The sequence below is a fragment of the Strigops habroptila genome, chromosome 4 (assembly GCF_004027225.2).
Source record: "Strigops habroptila isolate Jane chromosome 4, bStrHab1.2.pri, whole genome shotgun sequence".
In the NCBI taxonomy this organism is placed as follows: domain Eukaryota; kingdom Metazoa; phylum Chordata; class Aves; order Psittaciformes; family Psittacidae; genus Strigops; species Strigops habroptila.
In genome coordinates, this window is record NC_046358.1 from 26,877,186 (window position 1) to 26,904,118 (window position 26,933).

The 26,933-nt window shown below is 42.8% G+C and overlaps 2 protein-coding genes and 1 non-coding gene across 6 annotated transcripts in view; 2 read left to right on the top strand and 1 right to left on the bottom strand.

The window, feature by feature from the left end:
• Positions 1-4,641: 4,641 nt before the first annotated feature.
• On the bottom strand, positions 4,642-11,001 carry GLRX5 (glutaredoxin 5). The gene is made up of 2 exons (XM_030485026.1): positions 10,610-11,001; positions 4,642-6,025 (listed from the first exon to the last, which is right to left on the bottom strand). The coding sequence occupies exons 1-2, from the start codon at positions 10,932-10,934 to the stop codon at positions 5,847-5,849; spliced, it is 504 nt and encodes a 167-aa protein (XP_030340886.1). The 5' UTR covers positions 10,935-11,001; the 3' UTR covers positions 4,642-5,846.
• Positions 11,002-13,517: 2,516 nt separating this feature from the next.
• Positions 13,518-13,788, top strand: LOC115607786. Its single transcript, XR_003991351.1, has one exon.
• Positions 13,789-19,049: 5,261 nt separating this feature from the next.
• The window catches only part of SYNE3 (spectrin repeat containing nuclear envelope family member 3), a 64,855-nt gene continuing 56,971 nt past the window's right edge, over positions 19,050-26,933 (top strand). The window contains exon 1 of one of the 4 annotated variants that reach the window (XM_030485019.1): positions 19,050-21,040. The gene's annotated coding sequence lies outside the window, so the exon portion shown is untranslated. Of the gene's footprint in view, positions 21,041-21,263; positions 21,528-21,946; positions 25,038-26,933 lie in introns of those variants that run through there. The other 3 variants (XM_030485025.1, XM_030485020.1, XM_030485021.1) reach the window with 3 other exon arrangements.

Sequence of the window (26,933 nt, forward strand, 5' to 3'; positions counted from 1 at the left end):
TAACACAGACACACATACCAGCATCTCAGTGTGTGTGTAGAGGCAGTCTCAGGGCTTTTTATGTAGAACAGCTGCAACAATTAAAAAGAAAAAAAAAAATCATTATCCCTCTATTGTTTGTTAGAATTAACTTCTTTAACTGGCAAAGCTGTTTCAAAATTAATGTTAAACTTGACCCTTGGATTCTCCTTAGGTCCTTACAAACCATTACCACCTGCATATATTTAAGGTAAACAAGGTAATTTGGAAATTACAGCCTGTATTTCAACAGCTAAAGAAAAGTTTCTACTGACTCCCTCCATCTTTAAAGATGTCTAGGTTTTTTATTTACTCTGATTCAAAAGGTCTTAAAACATTAAACTCATTTGAGAAGAACAGCCACCCTTAAAAGATTTTCTTTCTTCTTGAGAAGGGAAGCACAAGCCAGCAGCTTGCTGTCCTGTAAACATTTCTGGTGTTTCATTAAGAAGTGATCTTTGAAACTGGGAAGATATGAATGCTTGGTGGTTATATACAGCACTGTACATTCCCCTCAGCCACACCCTATGACTACCCCAAATTTGACACAGTACGATGGTCTTTCTAACTAAAACTGCCTTTGCTCTGGCCGACTCCCTTACTTCCAGGAAAACAAGGCATGTGCGAGAAGCTGGATGGTAAGCTTATAAATCAGAATCTCTTCCCTCACTCCTAAAGCAACCAGGATATATAAGATTCCAGTTCTGGTTTTGATATTTACAAGAGCCCAGAGAAGCTTCTCAGGAAGAACCATTTAGCAAAAAAATAAAATAAAACAATAAAAATAAAATAAAAAGAGCAGTCACACATGACCTGGAAGCTACTCTGGTTTTCCCCTGTCTGTGAAACAGCACAAAACCTGTGCCAACAATTGTGAGGTTCATGTTTTTACTTTAGCTTTAATCAGTCAAAGCCTGAACATAAAATGTTAGTTTGGGCATATAGTTTAAAAACAAACCAACAAACAAACAAGAAAACCAAACCAAAAACAAAAAACCCACCAACCACCCAACAAATTAAAAATAAAACTTGATTCCACTTAGCTACTTCAGTCCTATTTTCTGTGTAACTAAAACCTGTTTTCCCTAAGAAACAGGGAGTCAGGATAGGCCTCAAGTAGCTAAATCAGTCAGGAGTTTCTATAGCCACCATCAGGCCAAGTGGGAGACAGCAGTACATTAAGACAGAACTATTCAATGAAACAAGCAGCATCACAACAAAAAAGTCAAAGCCAAATAATGAACACTGGCCTCTTCCAGAGCAGTGTTTTCAATCTCAACCCTTTCAGCTAAAAGGCAGGCTCAACCCACAACCCTGCACAATCAACAATCCAAAACCTTCCAACTCTCTTTACCTTTCTCTATTGCCTTTCCACCTTTGTTCACGGAGGGTCTTCAACAGGCGATGCATATCTTGTAACTCGTGAGCGTTTTTTCCTCACACAATCCTGTAATACAGATGCTCGAAAACCCCGTGCAAGATCTGGTTTCTGCAGAAGGGACATGCAAACCACATTAGACAGGGATTTATTGTTCAGGCTTCCACCTCTGCTTTTTAACATCGCCCTTCTTACATGCGGGCACTGACAGGGCCATAATGGGATTCTTGGTGCCAGCTCAGGGAAGATTTTCCTTGATATGATTCTTCAACTTCACGTTCCTACACTTGATTGCTTTGTTAGCACTGACAGACTCCTGGAAAAATCCTGCCAAAGATTTCTAGCCCACTTTTTAAAGAGACTCACAGAAATCAGTCAGAATATGAGATTAAGTCTCCATGTTATCACACTCAAATAAAGGCACTTCAAATATTTCAGGAATTTAAACAGTATAAACTCCCCCCTTCCCCTTCACCCCCCCCCCCCCCGAGTAGATAAGCCATGGAGAATATTGACCACATCCATGCATTTGCTAGCAAAATTTAGGCAAGGAAAAAGTCATCCAGCTGAGAAACATATTTACCATGGAACCCATTAAGATGCCCTGAGCTGTTCTCAGCAAAACAACTTTTGGTTTAACTGATTTGAATTCTCCCAAATCAAAACTAATAGCACAATAACAAGTGTTTGTAACCTGCTTCCTTTTGCTCCCTGCTAGGACCAGTCCAAGAAAAGCAAAGAAACCCTACCTCCTCTTCAAAGGCTTAGGACAGCAGATCAGTTTTGGAATAGGAACAGTCTTATTTGCTTAAATCAAACCACCTTGCTTTACATGCAAGAGGTGAGGAATGTTAGAAGATGCAGAGGATTAGCTGAATTTATGATCTGGTGAATAGGTTGGTCCACTCGGCTCAGCCTTTTACCGCAGCAGCACCAACGATATCCTCAGAATAAAATGAAAATAATGATGATAATGTTTTCCAGTTTGGAAAACATTTATACTACAATCTTATAATAATAGAAAACCAATCATTGATAATAGTTTACACACTCTCATCTCATTGTAAGCCCTCAGCAGTGCAACACAGCTGAAACAAGTGCAGAAGCATCTCTCCAGAAGAACAGCCAGCCAGAACGCCTGCCTGGTGCAACCGGCAGCACAAATAGTGGGAATAGAACTACACGGTATTTTGGAGCTGATAGCTCCATACAACCAACCTTGATCTGTAGAAGCCCTGCAGGTGGCAATGCTCATGCACAGCCCTGACACCCGCCATATTCTTAACCGAGCAGATCAAACTCAAGAGCAGGTAGCTTTGCTTCTTTCTTTACCAAAGACAACAGCAGCTCCCTGTATTTGCCCTCGGTTAGCTGTCCTTCCCTGCAACTTCAGCCAGCCATTCTAAACTGTGTTTCTCTTCCATCATTACCTCTTCCATCTCCCTTTTATTGCAGAGTATATAGGGAAGAACAACCAGCAGTACCAGTGGTTTCCCCCCCCCATCTTTCCCCTCACCTCCTGTGACAAGCTACTCCTCTTAGGGGAGAAAAAGTCACCCTTTCCTCGACAGAACCCTTCACATCCTCCCAGCCAGGGAGTCCTCATGGATCTTTCCAGCTAGCACCAGCCCGCCAGTATTAGCTCAGCACACCCACTGATTTGTCTCCCGAGACTCCAGTATTATCAGCTGCCTTCTCTCATTGCCAAGGAGCACATCAAAAGCAGGTGCAAATCTTTCATAAACAAGAGGCATGATTTTTTCTACACACACACACACTCACAAAACCAGCTTATTTGCAGCAGCATTCCTTTTGGACTGGAAGGACCCCTTTTGCCTCTAGTTGGAGGGACAGCAAAAGTTGGTGAGCAGAGTACTGTCCATCTTCTAAAATGGATCAACCTAACCAAGCTAGTTTCTTGGGGAAAATACTCCATCACCTCCCAAAATAAGCCACTTTGCAAGCATCTTAAGTTTTATAATTTGACAGAAAATTTTTTATTGCAGTTGGATTAACATGAGCTTTTTTATCAATGCAATATGTAAAACAACTGCTCATGCACACAAAGCCTGGAAAGATGTACGGGAATGCAGGCAGAAGCCACATTTTATATTCTGACTTTCTGGTATCACTGTTGCTTTTACTTGCTCCATGACATTCCAATACATTCCAGTCAAAGGACTGATGTAAACACTACTACATGTTATGCCAAATGTTAACCAATTAAAAAGTCTAAGGGGAATGAAGTAAGTAGAGAAAGTAAAAAAACTGTCACAGTTTTGGTAAAAGCAGGAACGCTTACTGGGAGAAAAAGAAAATGCTGCTGAGAGGAGAAATAAGACCTGACACTGTGAAAGTTACCTTTATGTTAAACTACTAGCAGATAGTACTGAAAAATATTCAGCTTTCACAGAAGAACAAATAGAGCTCTATGAAACAGCAGATTTGTGGGTTTGCTTTTTTAGATTTATTTAGTAGCCAGACTAAGACTTAACCATTGAAGCAGAAGATTTTCTTCATTATCTTATTCTTCATTTATTGTGTACATCCATTTCAGTAAGTCTTTTTGACGTGAATAACTGAGGACTTTTGAAATTCGCTTATTTTCAAAACATTTTACATTCAGAATGGCAAAAGCTACTCATGAAGATTAGCCATAAGAAAGCTTATTTAATTCGAATTTAGAGAGAGGTAACACTGAAATGCTCAGAACTAACCTTAATCTATACATAAAGCTTCACATTTCATGAATGGGGTGTGGTGTATGAACAAAAAAAAACAAACTTGCACTCATATCTCCATGTTCAACAGCCACAAGTGACTGCCTCCGAGCGTAACTTATTCATACTCAGTGGTCGCTCAGTCACCTCCACTGGTACAGGGCAGCTGCGACAAACAAGTGAATAAACAGAAAACGTACAGGCTGTATTTAATCCTGGTGATACTGATTTCATTGCAACTATACAATAAGCTTACTGTAATCAGTTAGGCAAATTCTGCAACAAATGTACCAGTATAGTTGCTCCACTGGACAGCTTGCTCAAATGGACAGGAGAGATTTAGAACTGGAACTTATATCAAATCTCTCTTGTCTACAAGTTCCAATCCTGACTTCCTCTTCCACTAACCATTTCATCATTTTTCCTTTCTCCAAAACTAACCTGTGCAGTGGAAAACATTTTAGGTTTCAAAACAAAAGTAGTATCAGTTTCATTAGTCATTTAAAATAAAGAGGAACTATTGTAGACAATCAACATACAGTTTATTTCCAATCATTTTCCTATTTCACATGCAAACTAGTTTATATTAATAAAAGCAGAAACAGCTTGGTTAGCTTTTAACCTTAGCAGTATTGCTGTACAGCTGAAGCTACACTGGTCAATAGTATGTTTTCACTTTGGGAAATGTGATTAGTTATGTATTGAAGACTTCAGGGACTTTTCACAAAGAAGTATTTATCTATTCAGTAGCCTCTCTGCTGCACTCATCTACATGAAACATTTCATCTGTTAATCCCATGTCTGAAGACCTTATTCTTCAGAGCACAGCAGTCAGGAGAAAATACTCGGAAATACAACAAATAAAAAGATAAATTAGTAACTAGCAAATAATACAAGATTACAGTAGTAACTGCAGTATTTTCCTGTACTATTTTAAGATAGATAGAATTCTGAAGCCTTAAATAATTCCCACATTTTAGCACTGACACAGAACTGCAATATACAAAGTATATAAGCAGGGAGAAAAGCTACTTTGCAAGAGGTAGAAAAGGTTTTATAAAATCTTAGGCACAATTCTTAACAACCTTTTAAAAGCTATCAGAAAGTTACAAAGTAATAATGACCATTATACCTGTTATTTGTATAAGTCTTTATTTTTACCCTTTGGAATAAAAGCATATTTCATGTACTCTCGTATAATTTTTTTCTCCTATATTTTTTGAAGACTATTTTTCTCCTATAGCATGTGTGATTACAGAAGTTTTACAGGCTCTCAGGAAATCTTACCACAAGGAGTTATACAGCAAAACTAACGCATTATTACTTGACACTTTTTCAAAAGGAGCAAGGCAATGGAAACGCTGTTTGCGTAGGTTCATGTACCAAAGAACAGAGAAACGCACACTCAAAATCCATAAAAATACTAGTTCTTTTGGTTTACTCCCCTCAATCCAAAGAAGAAAATGGTTTTAGAAGTGAACTTTTCCCAAACACAAATTTCCACCAATGTAAGCTTTACAGTGCAGTGGTTATACTCAAATTTTCACGATACCCATAAATCAAAATACCAAGATCGCTACATTTACTGTGAACTAACAGACATTCACAGAAAAATCTTAGTGTCAGTTCCAACAAATGCCTTCTTCGAGCTGAAGTATGTAAGGCTTTACTGGTAACAAGTTCTTATCGAAGATTTGCTTTATTCCTGTCACAGCATCTTTCTTCTCATTTTACTTTTTGTCTTGGTCTTTTTCTGCATCCAGAAGCGCTGAACGGATTCCTAGCTTCTTCAGCTCTTCTACGAGATCTCCGTTCTGATGCATCTGGAGGAGTATGTCACAGCCACCAACGAATTCACCATTGAGGTATACTTGTGGGATGGTGGGCCAGTTGGAATAGTTTTTTATTCCTGCATAAGACAAAAAAAATAAAAAAAAACACTATTAAAGGTTTTCCACCCTCTCCAAATAGTATGGCATTTTAAACAGAATACATTGCTTCCACCAGTACTACTGATATGTTAATTTCTTTCCCCTTGAGGTAAGAATTTATCTATATAACAGCAGCACTATCAGAAAAACGACATTAAAGTTAGGTTTGGTCCTCATTCCAACTCAAAGATGTGGCTGAAAGATACGGAGTCAGCTCCTACACTAACTTCAAACAGGAGCTGGGAAAATGTAGTGCGTCTTTTCTCTCCCAGGAAACAAGCAAATATGATTTTCCCATCAATTAAACATATGAGAAATATTGGAAAATATTGAGAACTGTTTACATTGTTATCCTTTATATTTTCCAAAAGGACTTTAAAATATTTTTTGTTCTTACTGAATTAACACAGTTACATTTACTACTGCAATTTCAATTGCAAGATACATTCACCCCTCTAGAAGCCTTACGAATTTCAAATTGCTTTATCTTTCATTGCCAGACCTTACAGCCCATGGGAGGGGCACAAAGGCTGAAGTCTCTTTGAAAGTACTCATTAAACAAAACAGAGCTCAACTCACAGTTATGAAGTACACAATTAAAGTTCATATTTCTTAGAAGACAAATGCAAGACCATCCAAAAAATACTAACTGATTAGCTGGTATAAACTGAATGCTGACTTGCACTTAAAAGACATCACACAAAAAATTATACAGAAGCAGCATTTTATCTAATTTGCCACTTTTTAAATGACGCTTCACACAAAGCCATTATTTCTGTAGCAGCGGAAATAGCGAAATTCTACATCTGCATGCTCTCACACCAAGCCCACCAGCACTTGCTTAGATACGTTTTGAATTAACATTTTTATACATTTTCAATACGCAATACCTGGAATTTTCCTACGAAAGGCACAAAAGCCCATATAGCAAATTTAAGCCTGCAGGCAATAAAAGTGCCTTTGCAGATCATCATAGCCCCTTCACCTTGGAAGTCAGCCCTCTAAACAAGCAAGTGCAAGCTTTAGCATAGGCTGTCAAAAGTACTAGCAGCAAATATTAGCCCTGTACAGCAGAAAGCACAAGGAAACTTGCTTTCCCCTCAGAAAACACTTTAATCTCTAGAGACTCTGAAGGTAAACCCCAAAATATTTGAAGTAAAAAAATAACCATATAAGCAAATTATGCTAACTTTACTGGAACTCAAAACACTTGGAAGTGTCATATAAATATATACATATATGCGTAAGTGTATAAATATGTGATTGATTATTTTAATGCATAAAAGATAAAATAGAGCTAATAATTCCCCTTAGTCAAAGGGGAATTAGTCAATCCCCCTTAGTGTGTTTTAAAAAAAACCACACTAAAATAACAGTAACCTAGAAAAAAAAGCTTGTGACAAAGTGTTCCTAACCACGAAGTACATCAGCCAGGAGATTTTATTTGACTTCAGGTTTTGTGTCTGAACACCCAGCCCTTTGGAAGCCCAAACCAGCAAGTTTAGCATATAAATCAAGGCCAAAGGGAACCCATAACCATCTAACAATCTCCAGCATCACCACCTCTAACTTCTTCCTTCGTGTTTCATTACAGCCTCCCTCAGTTTTTTAGATACAGTTTACAGAAATCATAAGCTTTGATGTCAACTTGTGTTTAGCAGTGCTTGTCTTAAACACTCCTTGACCTTTGAGCACACAGAACTGCTCAAAATGTTCTAAAAATCTTTTAACCCATACTAGTTGCAACGCAAAACTGAGTCCTAGCAGTAAGGCATGCTTAAGGATAACCCTACTCAAAGGAGCCACGGCAGATACGAAACAGGGTTTGGTTTTAAGATACTGTAACGCTAAACATGAATTGAATTCCAAGAGCTCTGCATAATAAACCTACTGCTAATAAGCATTTCACGGAAATATTTTCTTCAAGGACTCAGCTGCACATACGTACCAGCTCCAATAGCACTTTCAAGGACTTATCCAACTTGAGATAAAAATATGAATACAATCAAGATTAGTTGTTCTGTATGCTGCCTTTCATGTATCAGACAAGCTGCTTTAAATGCCTTCATGCCAGGGCTCAACCAGATTACAAACTGCACATCTCCTGAACTGGCTAGCCAACTACTAGCTTCGTAGAGCAGTTACTGATACTATTTTAGTAGTGTTAAAGCAAGTTAGCCAGGTCTGCACTTGCTGCACTCAGGATGTGCTTTTGTGACGGATTCTTTGGCAGTAACAAGACACCCCAAGGGATAACCTTCCTCCTCCCTGCAGATCAGCACTCCCTGCTGTGCTTCAGAAGCTGCAGCTTGTGTTCTGAACCACACTGCACAGATCAGGTTTATAGTTTGACAGCTGAGCTAGCACACTTTAAGGTAACTGCAAAACCAGAATGAGCACAAAGCGCTACTGAAAGGATACCTAGAACACTCCCCACCCCCCATTTCCCCAATTCCGCTTACCAATTAGAAGCCTTTCTCTTGCCAGCATTAGCACTAACAAATCAAAGAATAGACTCATGCAACCACTCTCACTCCAACCATGCTTGCTCCAGAAAGCAACACATTTTCATGGAGATCATTACCACTGGAGTAAGCATGACTGTGGGAAGGCTGGCCCAAGGGTGGGAGAATGGATAGCAAACATCCTCCTGGCAGCATCCCATGCTTAGGTAATGTAAATGAAAAAAATCCAAGGGTGAACTACCACAACAGTTCAAAACAGTTTAAACCACTATTTGTCCATTATGTAATCCCAAGCTTCTCTGCTACCTTAGTGACCTGAACCAGCCTGATGCTGTCCATCAGCTGAGAGCAGGATCACTTCTGGAAGAGCCAACTTAGAGGAACTTGAATTGCCATGGAGCCCAAGACAGTGCTGAGGTCTCTTAAATCAGCTTTAATAGGGAAGGATTTGTGCCAAGGGAGCACATCCTCAGCTCAAGTTCAGATAAATCACATGAAGTACCAAAAACTATTTAGTTTAACAGATATGAGTGTTCTTTTAGGTGAAGAGGCAAGTACAAGAATTGTTTCGGTTTTACATATTGCCATGTTTTAGCACAGGGCAAGTTTCAGCAATTGAACTGTAACAACCCGACAATAAGGCGTTTCAATAGATAGAGGAAAGAAACCAACCAGCAAAAGCCTTCTCCACCAAAAGCAAAATGCTGATGGTTTGATTTCAAGGTTTTGTTTCCTCCTTTTTAGTTTATAAGTTTGTTCTAGTAAACCGTATGATTAATAAATTCAGATATGTAAATAAAGTTTAGAGAACTACCACGATCTGCTCAACTGCCAAAGGCAGTAGAAGATTTACTTGAACAAAACCAACATTCATTAACAAAAAACATCATCACACCCAAATTCCAATACTTTAGCTTTTATGCCATACCAACTATTATACCTGAGAACTGAAATGCAGCAAGGATTGGAAAAATCAGCCTTTCAGCTACAAGCTAATGAAAAACTCAATTAGTCAAATGATATCAAAAACACAGGAGAATGAAATCACCCGATACATGCCAGCATGTGGCTTTAAAGCATATTTTTGTGTGTTCTGGACAAGCACTGTTAATGCCATGCACCTGCAAGACTAGTTAGTATGTAGTCAGTTTTGGTTTGTTTTGATTTAAAACTTTCTCAAATAACGACACAAAACCTCAACAGTCAGCTATGGACATGAAGAGGGAAAGAAGAAAGGCATTACAAGAACAGAGTACTAGCTTTCTACAACTGGCAAAAATTGTACATGGAATAGCTCCTACCGCTTGAGCGGTAATGGCGAAAACGTGCAAGTGATTAGCATAATTTTGTACTTTATCAAAGGAACCCCACAGGCTGCGCCAGCAGGGAATCAAGAGGTACAGTCCCAGCAACTCATGAAATTTCACCACACTGTTCCAAGGTAAGAATAAATCTGGTAACTAAGTATTTTAGGGGTCTTTTAATGAAGCTCTGTATCTGTTAACTAGGCAATGCAATGTGGCACGAAAAGCCTGATCTCCAGGTTACCCCCCATAAGCGTAACTGCATTCTGCTGATAACCAAGACGCCCTTGGACCCAGCAAAGGTAACAGAAACCAAACAAGACATCCAGGCAAAGCAACCTCAATAGCACATCTCTATGATATGCTTCCAACTCCACAAACCCTAAAACCCCGGCATGTAGCCTAGTAGGGACTACAAAACGAAAGCAACCAAACACAACAACAACTAAGGAAAAGACAAAACACCAAACAAGAAAGCGAGTAAAACCAAGCTACGCCCGTGAGAAGCAAGCAGAGGCTGTCTCAGAGAGCTCGGGGGGGGTATCCCGACAGCCCACGGGAAGGCCAGAGTCCTAGGGGCAACCCCGATAAGGCTGCACAGGCCGGGCCTCCCGAGGGGTTGGCCGACAGCAAACCGGCACTGCGGGGTTCTGACTCTGCCCCCTCACAGCGGTCTTTCACAGAGAAAACCAAGGGACCGGCTCGGGTTATGCGTCAGCCCCGCCAACCGGGGAGGCGGCACCCTAAGGTGACCCCCGGCAGCCGCTGCTCCCAGCCCCGGCCCGCCGCTGACCTTGCCGGAGGTCGGGGTCCTGTAGGACGTCGTGGGCGCGGTAGTCCTCCACGCCGTGCAGCCGCAGGATCTGCACGACGGCGTTGCTGAAGCCGCAGAGCGGCTGCTCCGGGCTGCCCTTCATGAACACCACCACCGGGTGCTCCCGCACCAACCGCTCTACCGCCTCCCGCGACCCTGAGCCGCCGCCGCCGCCGCCGCCGCCGCCGCCGCTCGCTTCGGCGGCGCCGCCGCCCTCCCCAGCCGTCTGGCTCAGCGGGCGCCCAGCCCGGCCGCGCACGGCAGCGGCCCCCAGCCGCCAGGCCGCACGCACCACCCCGCTCATGCTGCCCAGCCGCCCACCCGCGCCCACTGCCGGCCCTGGGCCAGCGTCACCGCCTATTGGCGGAGAGCAGGAAAGGTCACCAGGGGGAGAGACGCCTCCACATAGGCTTAATCACCTGCCAATCAACACTGACAGCCAGTAGCCTGATGATACAGTGAGCCTCGTCCCACCCAACAACCCTGGCGCTACCTTGCTTTCCTATTTGTGGAGGCAACTGCACTGCTGCAGTTGCATTGGGAGGATGACCTGTCAATCTAACGTGATTTGCTTAATCCCCGCCTCTGCGCGGACGCGATTGGTCAGGTTTACCCGGGGCGGTGTGTTGCTCTGGAAGCTTTGGGGGCTTGTGATGTGTGTGTAGTTCTTTCTGCTTCCGGGTAGAGGCTGAGCTTGTGGTGGCGGCGCTGAGCCGCCTGTCGGGAGGGATGCGCTGCGCTCGCCGCGGAGCCATTCAGTTCCCCCCCCCCCGTGTCCCGTGCCGGCTCCGCGGGGCGGCCGGGGCGCATCCCGAGCGACGCGGCGGGGAATGGAGAGCAGGGAGGCCTGCCGGGCGGCCGCCGCTGTGGTTAGCCGCTGCTTTCAGGCCTGGCGTGTGGGTAGAGCTTGGCGGCTCCGCGAAGCCGTGAGGGTGGAGCGCTGGGGTTCTGCGTTGGAGCCGGGGGATGTGGTGCCGCCGCCTGCCCCTGCGGTGCGGTTGGGGGTTTTATCCCACCGGCCATTTGGCGGTGCGGGGGCTCTCTGGGTGTGCGTGCGAGCGAGCGGGAGTGAAACCAGTGTTGAGCGGCTGAACGAAACCCGGGTAGAAGGGGGCTGCGGAAGGACAGGCTACCCTGGGGTACTGGCTGCCTGTGCTGAGTGATGCTCCTTGGTGGTGAAGCGCGTTCAGATCTGCGAGTGGTAGCGGTGGAAGCATGGCCTCAAAAGCGCAGCGCTTCTCATTCGGCACCTTTTGTCGTCAGAGGCAGCGGAGATTTTATGCGGGCAGCTGACAAAGTGCGGGTGGGTCTGTCTCCGTGGTGGCTTTGGCTGTGCCTAGTGACCTGTTTGACTGCCTTCTCTTGCTCGGGCTTGGTTGGTTTTAATGGGATAAAGCAGACAGTTTATGTTACTGAGAAACCAGCAGTTCTTTATATGCTTTGCCGTAGTGCTAGGAGAGTAGACCCGAGTAACCGGTAGTGTTGAACTGCGTGGTCTGTCACTGGAACAGCCGGCAGGGGTGGCAGCAAGAGGGAGATATGGGAGCAAGACTGGGCTGGCTGCGTGTGCAAAGGGGTTGGTTCAGTCGGTGCTAGAAGGTGCACAGAACTACCCAGCATCAGCCAGAGAAGTTGCTGAATTTGGAACGTGTCCAGCCAACGGCCATGTGTGCAACCAACCTTGAGCTCCTGGGCAGATGCCGGATTCTTTCCAAGAACTTGGAATAGAGCATGGAGTCTCCTACACCAGCCAGGTCCATCTTGTAAGTAGAAGAAAATATTGAAAGGTTTTCCTCTGTGCTAAACCACAGTCTCACAAATAACAAAAGTGTATTTCTGAATATTAATTCACATTGCAGCTCAAGCACCTGGTCTTTTGGAATATTAATGGCCATTTGTATTACTTGCGTTTGTAAGGAAAATAATTTTTTTCCACACAGGTCTGCTCATGTTAGAGCTTTACAGATGAGATCAGTTTGTTTTCAGCATTCGGAAGGCTGTTTGCTAGTTTGTAATTTTTGTGGAATCCAGGTGATGCTTGAGTGACAACTTGGTTTTCATTTTTTATGAAACCACCTTCAGGTGTGACTTCTGTTGTTGCCTTTTATTTAAATTTAATTACAACACATTCCAGAGGGAATTGTGGCAAACTTTCAATTTGTCATCCCATGTGAATAGCTTCTGAATAAAAAAGTGTTGCTGCAGTATTTGAAAGTATATCAATTACGAAGAAATACTTTTGTTATGAATCTAAAGTTCATGTATTGTTGATGAACACTGTGCATTTTGTATGTTAGTATGTTTTGTTTTCAACAGAACATCAGAAGCCAGGCACAGTCACGCTGATCAAGCCACAGAAAAGTTACTGTTTCTGTGGTTTATATGTTGTAATTAATATGGTGCAAGATTGCACAATACAGAAAAACTAAACCAGTATCCAGTTCATGCCAGATAAAACTTCAGTAAATTCTGCAAAGGAAAAATACGTTTTTGTATTTGTTGAACTGCTACAATATACCAAGGCAGATGCTAAACAAGTGTTACGTGTAATAGCCCAAGTGGCCTAGTTTGTCATTTTAATCTAGCAGAAAGACTCCTGCCACTTTAAGATCCTGGGGAGTCAGAGGGGAATTAAATGAAAATTGAGTAAAAAGGAAGAGATTTTTCTATTCTTAAAGGCACCTAAATGTCTTCTTTCAAAAAAAAAGTGTTGAGCTGTAAAAAGAATTTTGCATTACTTGCCTTCCTGAATTTCATTCTAGCTATTTCTACAAGGACATGGTTCATTAGAAATTATAAGTAAAATAAGGACATCAAACTGAAATGTAATAAACCCTCTTGAGGATATGCTCCTTCCAGAATAACATAATCACAGTTGCAGTTTCATACTCTGTAGTCCAAGAGGTGCCCTTGGTTGTTAGTACTCTGGGCATACCAGGCTTGCAGAGAGAGCACCTATGTGAGGAAGCCGAGGCATGCCTGTAAGAGTTGCAGCAGCAACATGCGCAATATTCCTCTAACATTATGATTCTGTTGCCACGGAGATAATGACTTATCCCATGTCATTATTGATCTATCAACAGTAAGAGCAATTTTGCAGTCTGATATTGTTTAGCAAACGAGTAATATTTGCTGAACACTGAAATACTGCTATAAATGTTAGGAAGCTTATCTGAAATCAGTATCTGGAGCTAAATAAAAGTACTTGAATTTATAGTTACTCACTGTAGTTTTGTGAGATTGGCCTGTGAGATAATAATATTTAATATGGTCAAATGCTTTTGGATTATGCAATATGCAGCATTCTGTTAGTGGATAAACAAACACTTTTCCTACTAATAAGACCTAGAACAATTAGCCCATGTACACTCTAGAAACAAGGAGATAATTATTTGTTACCTGGTCCAGTCTTCTATCAGTCTAAGTGAAACTTCTTGTATTTTCCAGATAATGATTTTATTCAACTGTTCAGAAGAAGTATTAATGGGACTCCCATAAGACTCCTGACATTTTGCTGATGTTCCTGTTAGAAGACCTGTCACCTCATTTTGAAAACAGTAATAAAAATGCCAGTATTCAAACTGCAGGCCTAAAACGCTAACAGTTAGTCACAAATTAGGTTAGTTCCAGGCATTCTACTGCTGAACAGAACTACTAGTTATGAATTGGTGGTTTGAGGTTCTTGCATAGTGCACAAGAAGGTAGGCATCTAAGAATGATACTGTCAGCAGAAAGATTTTTTTGTTTGCTTTGTTTTTAAAAAGAGGAGGGCTAAATTAGCTGGTGAGAAAGATGAGAAGCCTCATTTCAGCTTATCAGAACAGGACGCCTCTTTGTGTCTAAGTCAGATATCTGTCTGTCTTTCTGACTTGTGATAGCTCCTGGAAATGAAGTCCCTTATTGTGCCTTAATAACTGAGCTCTACTTGGGCGGGTTTATTGTCTTTTGAAGCTTTTTAGTGGGATGGCTCCAGCTGTTCTGCATGTCAGGTAATTTCCAGGCAACATCTGGCAGCACCAATATATCCTCAGTTTTGAGAGCATTAAGAATGCTTAAAATGTACCTACAGTGCTGGACTGCACAGTTAAAATTTGTGTGGGATGCCTAAATTGTGAACACTGAAGAATGTCTGTGGAAAGTTCCTGGTTATGTTGAAGATATGCTAGCTTGAAAAAGTTGTGAAACAAACAGCAGAAATGTAGAAGTGATACAGGGGTTTTACTGACACAGAAACTCGGTCCCTGTGGGAAACTGATGGTTTGGAATCTGAGTTGTATCTCACTTCCTGGTTTGGATCTAAGCTGGAGACCTATAAGCAAGTTTGTTTCTGAACTGGATGGGTAGTTAAATAATATTTCTAGGTTTATAACTGATTCCCAAGAGGGTGTTTGCATTAGCTTTAAGATACAACAGTCCCTAAATGACAGATGAAGAGTATGTACAAAGTAACCTAAGTCAGTTTAACTTAATCCATGATCTAAGGCAGGTTTTTGACTTAGATCATGTAAGGATGCTGTTTGCAGAAAGAGGCCATGCTAAAAATCAAAGGAAAAATGTAAGCCCCACATTTACCAAATAGAACAAAAGATCATGCTAAAGTTTGAACGTGGACCTTTAAACAAGACGCTCTTCAAGCTTGCTTCTTAATGACATTGATCTCAGTATATGCCTTTTTGTAGTAACACTCTGCTTTGTGAATTGTGAAGCTGTCCTGGAGCCGGGACATCTATGAACTTTGCAATAGAGTAGAATTATTCTTTGGGATAAGCAAGGTTCTTGCAACTATTCTGTCTGACCAGAGTCTTAGATCCTTGTTCCTTATTTGCAGATGGTAGTGGTGCTTAAGTTTTTCAGTATTAGAGAGGAAGCATAATTTTATATACTTCTAACTCTTATGCTGAACTGACAAATGTTACCTTTAATGAGAACACCTCTTGCGTCTTTTTACCCAGGAGCTATGAATGCCAAAATCTTTCATGGGCCTAAAAAAAACCTGGGCAAAATCAAGAAAGTAGAATTGATCTGCTAAATATACAGATACTGTTATGGGGTCAAGTCTTGAGCCATAGAAGGCTAGGGACTGGGATTATAACAATATGCATGTCCTGTTCCTTGCTTCCTATGCATTCATGTTTGACCAGTATTGCAGAAACAAGATCCTGGGTTCTGAGTTTCTGATTTAACTTGGTATGGTAATTGGGACAAATTGTAATTTATTTAAAATGTGGGAAATGTCTTCTGGTCTTTCATAACTGTAGGGAAAACCTCAGGGCACACTTTGCCTGTAAAAAAGATTCTTGTGCTCCAGTTAAGTTCTACTGGCATACTCTTGTGTATAGCTAGGATGACAAGAGTGCTTTTGTTGGCTTAGCTCGTTTTAAGAATGTGCAGTTGCAGTGGTGCAAGAAAAGCTCCGATTAGTGGGTGTTTCGTGCCCAAGAGGGGGCTCTCACAGCTGAGATCTGGTGGCTGGTGAGCCTGAGTTACCCACCTCACTAAAATGGCAGGCTGTAGTAACTGGACATTTGTTGCCTCATAGAGTCATTACAGCTGTTCTTGTTCAGCGCTTCTGAATTCCCTTATTTCTTCTATGTAAAGCTTTTTTAATAAAAGAAAAAAAAATACAGTAAAGTATTTTTCTGTCAGTTTAAGAAATGTATCTCATGTTACAAAAACTTGCCTCAATTTTAATAAACGGCACTGGCCATCTGATCTACTCCATGGCAGAAGACAGATAATACCAAGCATGTGTCATCACACGTGAGTTTCAACTGTATGAAATACTTCTCCAAGTAAAAATAGGCATTTTGCGCACATCGCTGTATTTGTAAAGTAGATGGGATTGTTATGGAGAATCTTAATTGTAAGGTATTTTTAAATCTTAGTATTTTTGAAGTTGGTACCACAATATTTCAATAAAGATTTTATTTTTTTCATCACTTTTTTTTTTTTTTTTTTTTTTGGAATGTCTGTACATGTTTTAATACATTTTTAGGTTTTCATAACATTCCTTTGAAAAGGAACTATAGTCTGTGACCCTAAATTACATGTATTGCGATTGCTTAATCTTTGCTTGACAGATCTATAAGAAAGTACTTCTGGGGAGCCTGGAAGGTTTTTGTTAAAACATTCATCTTCAGTTGCAGTATTATCAATGTAGTTTTATATGAGATGTAATATAAATAAGTTCTCATTTCTGTAAAAAATGTAGAGGGTAATTCTCATACCACATGCTTGTGGAAGTGCAGAAGTGATATCTTAAAGCAGGGATGAAGAAAAGTAAGTAGCTAAACTAAAATTAATCACAGCAACCAATGACACTTGTAAAAAGATGTTCCTAGTCCCACTATTATATAAAATGTTGTGCAGAATAAAATGACCCTCATCTCACTTGCATCTTTTTGTATGGATCGATGTTTTCAAGTTTTGATGCCAACTGGATTAGACTAAAACTACTCACAGGAGTTGCACGATGATTTGTGCTTTGCTAAAGAGAACCTGAATTTGGATGAAGCAGATGTAAAGTGTGATGCCTGTCAGAAGACAGCTGTGGTGTAGAATTTGAGGGCTTGAAACTTCCGTCAAAGATCAGTTCTCAGTATGGGCATGGAAATCTGGCCATGTTTGGCCATGGTATGAGGTTCTGCAAACTCCTATTTGTATATGTACAAACTAAATTGAGCGAAAAGTATGCTAGGTTTTTTTTTTCCATTGTATGTGATACTGTCCCTGTATTTCTTAATTTTTGTGGGTTGGGCTAGAATCTGTTTCCAGTAATGAAAGTAAGAAGAGCATGTGCAAAGATGTGGCAGGCTGGTACTTGGGCGGAGAGGAACTACTCATCTTATGAGACGGCTGTACTGGTTGCTCCTAGAGATGTATTGGACAGTGTCTCCTTTCCAAGCCTATTCCAGTCATTGTGTCTGTCCCTTCAGAGCAGGAAGATTCTCAGACTAGATGTGTAAGCTAACAAGGGACACTTGAGATGCGGAGTATGAAGGGGAGAGAATCAGACTGACTAGGAATGTAGGTAAGGCTGAGGCAAAGAGGTTGATAGCATAGACAGCAGAAACGGCTAGGGCAGAACTGGATAGTTAGGAATAGAAGAGTTTGGGGTTTAAAAAAAAAAATGTCTCTGCCACAGAAAAAGTGGAGAGGATAGGACTGAAAGGGCTGAAGTCGTGTGGTGCACGCAAAATAGGCTTTCCCAAGAGCATGGAAACAAAACCTCACAGCTTTTGGGTGAGAATCTAGTGGCAGAATGTGTCAGTCTTTTGTGCCATTCATCAGCATGGTGGCCATACAACGGTGATAAGCAAGCCACTTGTAAGCTTTCAGTCACTCCCTGCACAAGGTCCTAGTCGCATGGTTTACCAGTGCGATCCTTGCCCTAGCGCTCCCAAAGATACACTGATCTGACATGAGCATTTAGAGTTTATGGCTCTTCATTCCTTATTGACTGAGGAGAGAGTTCTTCTGTAGCAACTCTTACAATCACCCACAATTTTCTGTCAAGCAGTGTGCAACTTCTAGTAGCTATAAAACAACACACAAAAAACCCACAAACTGTGAGAAGCCCCAATGTTGAAACCTGTCATGCCAAAGACATATGTCACTGATATGTTGCGCACAATGTTACTCTGCCAACAAATGCTGTTCCTCCCACCCCAAGACTGCCATGTGATTCATTATTTGAATAACAATTTTACATTGCTGTACCCAAGCAAACATAAAGGGAAACATCTTAATACCTTGTAATTCTTGTTTGTCATTGGTTATGAGTGTGAATAAATGGGCATGTTATGCTAATAAGAGAGAGCAGCTACCCTGCGGCATTGTAAGTGCTTCTGTTGCCCTTAAGGTATCGTGTAGGTCCTCCTGTGGAGAAAATCATGCCAACACCATTGTTATTTTGCAGTATGTGGCGCGTTCCACCCAGTCTCTTGGGTATTCTGTTCATCACAGGAAATGTCTGAAAATGCTGTATATTCACTGACAAATACTTGTGGTTTAGTTTAGGGGCTGAGCCAACTGCTTCTAAAAATACATTCCTTTCCTCTAAGGAAAGAGAACTAGAGCTGCTGCTCTTTCCTTTTCAGAAGACCCTCCACCCTTCCACAGTGCTTGCAGTCCTTCTTACCTCTCCTTTGTTGTTTAGGTGTGGTGTGTGGGCATTGTTTGGGTAATGCACTGAATGCTCATTTACTTAATGCCTGTGTATGTTGTTTTTTCTAACTCAGCATGTACAAAGCTGTTTGAGTTAATAAAATCAGAGCCATGAAAGCTTCCACATAGGGAAATGCAGACGAGGAACGTAAGCAAGTTTTAGATAGTGATGCACTGTCCAGCAGTGCTTTCTCAATGCAAGAGGCTGTTTTCATTTTGGACTTAAAAAGTCTAGGTATACAAAGTAATTTCCTAAGGGGTAGTTTTATAAGGAAACCACTCATTGCTGCCAGTGAGGGTTGCTCATATAGTCGCTGTGATGACAGCCAATTTTCACATTTCACAGACGAAATTTTCTATTATCTACCTATTCTAGACACATTCCTTTGGAGTCCAACCCTTTTGGATTGTGTACAGTTCTCACACTATTCCAAAGGTCATTAAGAGATAATCAGCTCTGAACTACTGTAGGGCAAGAGCAATTGCATAGGCATAGATTCAGTTTTATACACTGGTGATACAAAATTTACTCCAAGTAAATAGTCTGTCAGAACCATGCTGGTAAATAAATTAGATGTTCAAAGCTAAATGATAGTCTTGTTTACAAACAGAAGGATAATACAGCAGTCAGTTTCCCTCTCAGTGACAACTTAAAAGGTCATAGTCACCCCAAATTGTGCCACTGTGGGCATTTGGCGCTTCAAGGTCAGAACCAGCTATAAAAGTACACTCCTCACTATTAAATTCTGACGAGATTTCCATTTACCTTTTTTTCTGCTGGTGAGGAATGGTGATTCCTGGTGGTTTGTGAGCAAGTTAGATACAGAGCTATTCCAGTTAAGGCTGTGTTGGCACACAGATGGCAGATCACCTTAAATACCTGGCTGTGGGCAGCTGTAAGCCCATGGCAGCTCCCCTGGCTGATGCCACCAGCGAACACTACTGATGGGAGCCAGCCTACCCCAGCCAGTATTAGCAGGTCAAGAGCTGTCCTGCCCGGCCTCTCTGGGAGCTCACCCTCTCTTTGCTTCTGACCTACCTATCTGGAGGCTCCTGGCCGCAGTACTGGTATGCGTGGTCAGGGACTTTTATCGCAAATAGCCCGCTTTTCTGCACGTTAAGCAGATGAACCGCACAAGTTCCCGGCAGCAGAGGGCAGCAGTATAGCCTCTGCCGAAGAGCTCGGGTTTGTGGCTCATGAAGAACTTAAGTTCTTCACACGTTCATTGAGTTTGTTTACATTGTATTATTGTTCAAATATGAAGAAACTGTACGTTCTGTTCTCCTTCCCTCCCTGTGGCTCAGTGCACTGGTTGTGATGTAATTAGAAGTTTCTGATGCTGCAGATGGAACACAAGATGCTGCCAATTCGCTGGCTTCTCTCTCTAGGCTATAGAACCGACGCTGTGCCTGGCAACACACGACTACTGCTGCTCTTTTTGCTTCTGATAGTTACCTGAGCATATGCTGTAGACTTTTTGCTTGGATAGATTACAGGGAAGGAATCGCCTGGATCAGACTAGTGGAAACCGGTTTTGTTTCCTGGTTTGTTTCCAAGTGTTTGGTTGTTTCTTTCTTCCCAAAATGTCCGTTGCAACACTGTGCATCCAGATGAATTCCTGTTCGTATTAACTGCGATGAGTTGGGGTTGTTGCATTTCTGTATAACCGCCCGCTCGCTTTCTGGACGTTCAAAAGGAACATTAAGGAACTTGCCCACGTGCTAGCATGGCTCGCTGCTGGGTCCCCGCACTGTTGAAGACTGTCCGTGGCCTGTCACCCATTTCCTGCTGCTTGGTGACGCTCAGAGCTCCGAGTCCTCAGGACGCGGTACTGTGAGAAACTCGGCTTCGTCTCGTCTGGTGCGTTTTACTCCGCTAAAAGCAGCAGAACGCCGGTGCTCACCTGTGGCCGCAGATACCTGCCAGACCCGGGCAGGGTCGGGGCCTGCCGGACCGCCGGTGCTCGACCAGGCGCTCCCGTCACGGCGGCTGCTAGCAGGGCGGGACGGCGACGCGGGCCACGGCCCCGGTTACATAACGCCGCCCGCCGGGCCGGGCCGTGCCGCGCCGCGGCGGTGAGGGCGGGCCCTCCGCGCAGACCCCGGAGCGGCGGGGCCGGTGCCGGGCGGCCCCGCTGAGCGCGGCTGAGCGCCCGAGCGAGCGGCCACAGCACAGGAGCAGGAGAGGCACCGCGGCCTCTTGGGCTACCCGCGAGGGATACGGCGGCGGCGGGTGCCGCGGCGGTGAGTGGACGCGGGCGCGCGGGACGGGGCCTGCGGCGCTGCCGGTGGCGCTGCTCGAGGCCTGTTGCCGGCGCTCGGGGAGCGGGCGGGTTGGGAATAGCGGTGAGGTGGCGGCGCCCTGGGACTGCGGCGTCCTGTCCCGTCCTGGCGCGGCGGAGGAAAGCTGGGCTCGGGTCGCTGACAGCCCGCCCGGAGCCTCCTCTTGTTGCCGAGCGGTCGCGTCCCTCGGTCCTCGGGATCGGCGAGGCGGGGTGAAACGCCGGGTCCTTGGCCGCTACGGTGCCGGTCCCCGCCGCCCGGTATAACGGTTGCATGGGCACAGTCGGAGCCGCAAAGCAGGAGCAGAGCAGGGCTTATCCTTGCCAGGGACCAACCAGGCCAGCTCCCTAAGCTCTCTGAGAGCTCCTGCGGTACTGCTAACGTATGTAGGTAACAACGCAGGTGCAGTAATTGCAGCATACATCCCTAACTAATCTAAGCTAAACGGGTAAACCTTTTAGTTAACTTCTTAAAAATGGCATCTGTGAGCGACCCAGCAGCCTGGTGGAAGTGCTTAGCTGCATTCTGCAACTTTTCCTTCCCAGATGTCAAGCTTGTGCCAAAGCTGTTCTCAGTGTTACTGTCACATTTCTTCATCTCCTGGTCCCCACTGCCAGGACTCTGCTGCAGTTGCAAGCTCCTTGTTTCTTGTCTCCTTCCCCACCTCTCTCCCCTTCAGATCTATTAAATACATCCTAGCGTGTCTCTGATTCTCCTTAAGTAGGGCTGACCTTGTCTCCCTTTTTCTTCCTAACAAGTTAGAAGGTTTCCCAGTTTTTCCATAAGAGCCTCTACCTTCATTTTTAGGTTCTGCGTGACTTCTGCATGTAAGCCTCCCCCACCCCATCGTGCAGTAAGGCTTTGGTTTCTCATACACTTTTGTCTGCCCTCTCTTCTGTTTCCAAATCCTTATTGGTTTGGCATGTCTGAATTTAGGCCTTTGTCCAGGAAAATTTTATTCCTAGAAATAGGTCCGCTCAAATAGAGTAACAGACTGAAATCTGCAAGAATTATGGATTTATATGATGATTAATTGTGAAAATGATGGTTGCAAGACACTGCTTTCTTTTGCAAGTTCATCAGAGCAGGATGCCTGCCTCTCCTTTGCTTCAAATGTAAGCCTGGCTATCTTAAATCATTAATGAAATGTATCACTGTGCTACTCTTACCAGCTTCTTGCTGCTTCTTTTGGATGTTACTGTTAAGCCTTCAGCATATGCGTGCCACTTGAAAATCTTTGTATGCAGTGGTTGTTTTCTGAGGAAAAAATTTAAAAAATGCAGCAAAACTTTAAAACCCGATTGGTTGCCTTCAAATGTTTTCCTTCTAAAAGTGTCTCCAGTCTGGGGGTTGGTGAAATGCACATCAGCTTGGCACAGTCTCTGCGGTTGCCAAGTGTGTTGGAGAGCCAGTTGGATCTCAAGGAAATGTAACTTGTTGCAATCAGTCCCCTGGCGACTTTTATTTCACTGAGGAGCAAACATCTTTTGGGAGCATTGTTCCCCACAAACTAGCTGTCAGGGAGTGGAGTCTGGCAAAGCTGATGGGCTTTATAAAAACAGCTTTCCCCTACACCCAGTGCTGTTGTCATCATCAGATCCAGAGTCCTATCAAGGTCCCAAGGAAAGCAGAATTAATAACTATTCAGGCTGCAGTACTGTGGTGCTTGCTCCACTTCTTGTATTCCATCTTTTGACAGTTCCAGTTCTTTCCTTCAGCTGTGTATTCCACTGCTCCTCCTTTCCCTCCCATCCTGGTCAAGACTTTTACTGTGCTTCCAAGTCTGTTCCTGGTGCATATGTCCTCTGTGTGGCCTTCATGCCCTGACCTTGTTGGCAAGAGAGTGTCTAACTTTTCCTCTTATGTAAGCCATTTCTCTGTGTCCCGTCAGTTATCTGTGGCTCCCAAAGCATCCTGAAAACTTCTGTGTACACTAGTGGATGCTCAGCCTTAGGATGTGGCTGTGCCTACATCCACGTGCCTTTGAAGAGCAATGCTGATGCCCTGAGGGGATGCTCTCCCTGCACCTGCATTGCAGCTTCAAAAAGATAACTAGCCTTCATCTTTTAGCATGGCTTCTGTTAGAAACAAGGTTTACGCCATCTCTTACTACGTGTTCACGCATGCATTTTGGTATTTGTCCCTTAAATGTTATTTCATTGCCAATTCCCAATTTCAACTGTGTGTGATGTAAGGAGAACAGCTCCAAGGTAATTAAATTCTTGCAAATTTTGTGGAAACGGACTAAAAGGGAAAAGCAGGTCTACAGTCAGACACTTGCCAGTTTTCTCCGGTTTTTTGCTTAGTGACTGAGTGATACATTCATATTTGACTGCCTCCACTTGGCAACAAGATATTTGGTGTAAATGAAGTTGTAAAGAGAAAAGGAGAAAGATTTCTGGGGTGAATGCCTCTGAACTGGCATCTCAAAACTTAAAAGAAGATAAATAACTGATTTGATACATTGCATTTTGAACATGGAAACAGAAAATCTTAGTATAGTTAAGTGTAAACATTTAATCGACCAAGGAACACAGTTCTGTAGGAGATCTGATTTCCTGAGTTGTGCTGGTCACAAAGCGCTTTGTTTTTATGGCTCTGCATCTCCAGGGCACAGCTCCTGTCTTTGTTCTGCCAGGCACACATTTGTGCAAGTACAGCAAGTACCACAGGGCTATGATCTCAGCTAGTGTCTTTAGATCTATTTTATTTTCACAAAATTGGCTAACAGTTTCAAGACTTACTGAATGTCATCATATAAGCGTAATTCCCTTGAAACCAAGTAAAAGTGATGATCACTCACCCTCACTCAGAATAATGCATTCCTTGATGCAGCTGGTAGAGCAAATCCCTAATCATTTGTAACAATGACAAAATATTGGATTTTTGTTTTGTTTTGGTTTTAAACTATTAGTCCTTGTCAACTGTAGATGGGGTTTCATGGCACAGCTATGACCTGTCCTGGCAAACTTGTTCTACCATATATACAGGTTCGATGGTATCCTTAGAAGGGGTACCTTTACAACTGCATTGTATGTGCCCACTGAAGGATTGTGGGCTAAGTTTGAATCCTGGCAATTCAGACATGTGAAAGGAAAAAGCCACATGGTAATAGGAAAAATTCTTGAGCTCCAGGGATGTTAGCAGAGGGTGTAACTGGCAAAGGAGGTTTTTTTACTTGGCACAGTTATATGAAGACAAAGGTATTGAGGTACCTGAGATCAACAGGAACAAATACCAGGTTCCTAAATACCACTTTGAGTGTGGCTAAAAACCTCCCCACTGTCTTTGGAGTGTAGGCAGTTAAATACCTTTATTCTTCAAGGAAAATATCTCTTAAGGTAGTGTTTACTGATGGTCAGTAATGTCTCGGCTTTCTCAGGCTTCATTTGACTGCAATTCCATGAAATTAAAATTGAAAAGCGGGTGTTCAGTGTGTCTTGATCACGTGAGTCTGCTCCGCAAACAAACGAATGGTAGGATTTGTGCCTTTAGTTAATATTGATTACATAAATGTACCCTGAAATGGCACAAGAAAAACTGCAAGTGTTTAAAACTTGGTGTTTAAACTTCAAAACTCAGCCTGATATTGATTAGTGATAGGCTCCAAACTACACATCCTTGAATTTTGCTAAAGTTTTGATCTGAAATATAATTCCATTGCCTGTAGCTGATATTGACATACGCATTGAGGAAGGTAGAATTTCTTGCAACAATTCTTCCTGGATAGCTGTGGTACTGTCAGTGTTGACTTAAATACAGTTTTGTTGTTTTGTTTGAAAACTTGCTTTTCTTGTTTGTTCTCTAGTGTTTGACTGTTTAGGACATAACAATCAGAATTTTTTATAAAATAGGTTCTTTCTAAATGAAAGTGGAGATCCTTACATAAGGATCTCTCCCTACACACTCATCTCCAGAGCTGGAACTTCAGGTTGGTCCTTGCCTTCTAGGAGAATTGGTGAGTCTGAAACATCCTGCCTTCAGCCAGATGAAAGCAGGGTAAGCAGTAAGCGTGCTGTCTGTCAGACATTGCTGTTGGATTCACTGCTTCATAGACTCAAAGTACTGAGAACTATTGTTTATTTGTTTCTGTATTGCAAATGAATTGAATCACAGGGTGGTACTGCCTGTATTACAAAAAATATGACTCAGAGTTGTGAGCCCTGCGGTATTTAACTTCAGCTATCTGAAGTGACCCCACCTCAATGTTGAGATAAAGGTGGCAGATGTGACAGGGAAGGGCATTCTCATTAGCACCATGTCAAGTTAATAAGCAAGCTTTGTTGTCTCTGTCTGTCTGTGTACACTGCTTAATTGTATTCCAAGGAAAAATGCATTGATTTTAAAGATGATGTAGACTTGTTTGTTTCCCTTCAGCAGAACTGAATTTTCATGTCTCTTCGTACAAGCATCTATATTACACTTAAACAGATGTGCTTGATATGAAGCCTTTCATATCAAGGGATTTCAAAAGAATTTGACTCTAATAGGCAGTAAAAGCAGCAATCTCGGCCTTGGATCTTGCTGAACCTTGGATCTTGCATGTAATAATGTACTGGAAGAAATTGAAGGGGATGGCAAGAAACAAGGAGAACCATAAGATTGTAATTTGCTTGGAATTCAGATATCAAGCTGTGGCTTGCTTGTTCTGTTCTTGATAAGTGTTTGTTTAGTTAGTGGTATTAAAAGCAAAAGAACTGTTGCTACAGTTGTGCTATGTAGAAAGCCTTTTCAGAAACATGACAGTAATACTTGGGAGCACAAGGTGAATGAGAGGCCCATGTGGCATAGCTTGTGCTGAGGGACTTACAGTTACACGTAGTAGACATGGTGCCTGTCACAAGGGAATCCTAGAAACGCTTTACATAAGGCTGCATGCTGCTCCCCTTGCAGCTGCTGCTAGTAATAATAATAGAGTAAAATATTTCAGGGACCTACAATGATCAAGTCCAACTGCCTAACCATTTTAGGGCTGACCAAAAGTTAGAGCTTGTTATTAAGGGCATTGTCCAAATGCCTCTTAAACACTGACAGTCTTGGGGCATCGATCGCCTTTCTCGGAAGCCTATTCCAGTGTTTGACTACCCTCTCAGTAAGCAAATGCTTCTAATGTCCACTCTAAACCTCCCCTGGTACAGCTTTGCCTGCCACAGGTTTGCCCTATGATGTTGAAGAAGCACGTACAATCAGAGGTTTAAATGGGACCAGAATCGTGGAGTACTGTATGTGTTGTTGAGTCCGGCACCATCTGTCAGAGGCTATGTTCGAAAGATAACTTGCTATGTGTGGTAACTGTGTTGTAGGGTTGGAGGGTGTCACAGGCGAGCCAGAGTAAACTACACATAGTGGATCTGGATATTGGGGGTTATTTAAAACCTATCAAGACTGGAGTATTTAACCGACAAGATTATCTCACACACTGAGTTACCTACACAGCTGGACTGACACAAAAGCAATAAAAAGATTAAGCTTTGAGGAAAGTGTAGGGGTTGCTTTTGGCTGTGTTTTCTCTCCACCTTGCATAGAAGTGATATGTGATTTAAAGCATTGCATGCTTGTCTTTTCCTGCCGGTATAATGAGGCAAACCTAGCAGAAAAACTTGTTGCCTCTGACTGAGGAGCAGTTTGAGATGTAACAGCTGGTCCTCATCCATGCGTTGTACCCTGTTGTCGGTACAACCTGAAGTAGTTTAGGGAAGCTGAGGGTGGAAAGCATACAGGCACTGACATACCTGCTGCATTTTCTAGTCAGTTAGGTGGAAAGACAGGGTCATGTGAGGAAATATGCCCCTGCCTTAAAAAGTCTGTGAGTAAATAAGAGAGATCAGTCTCTGGAGCTGTCAGTTCTTCCCCA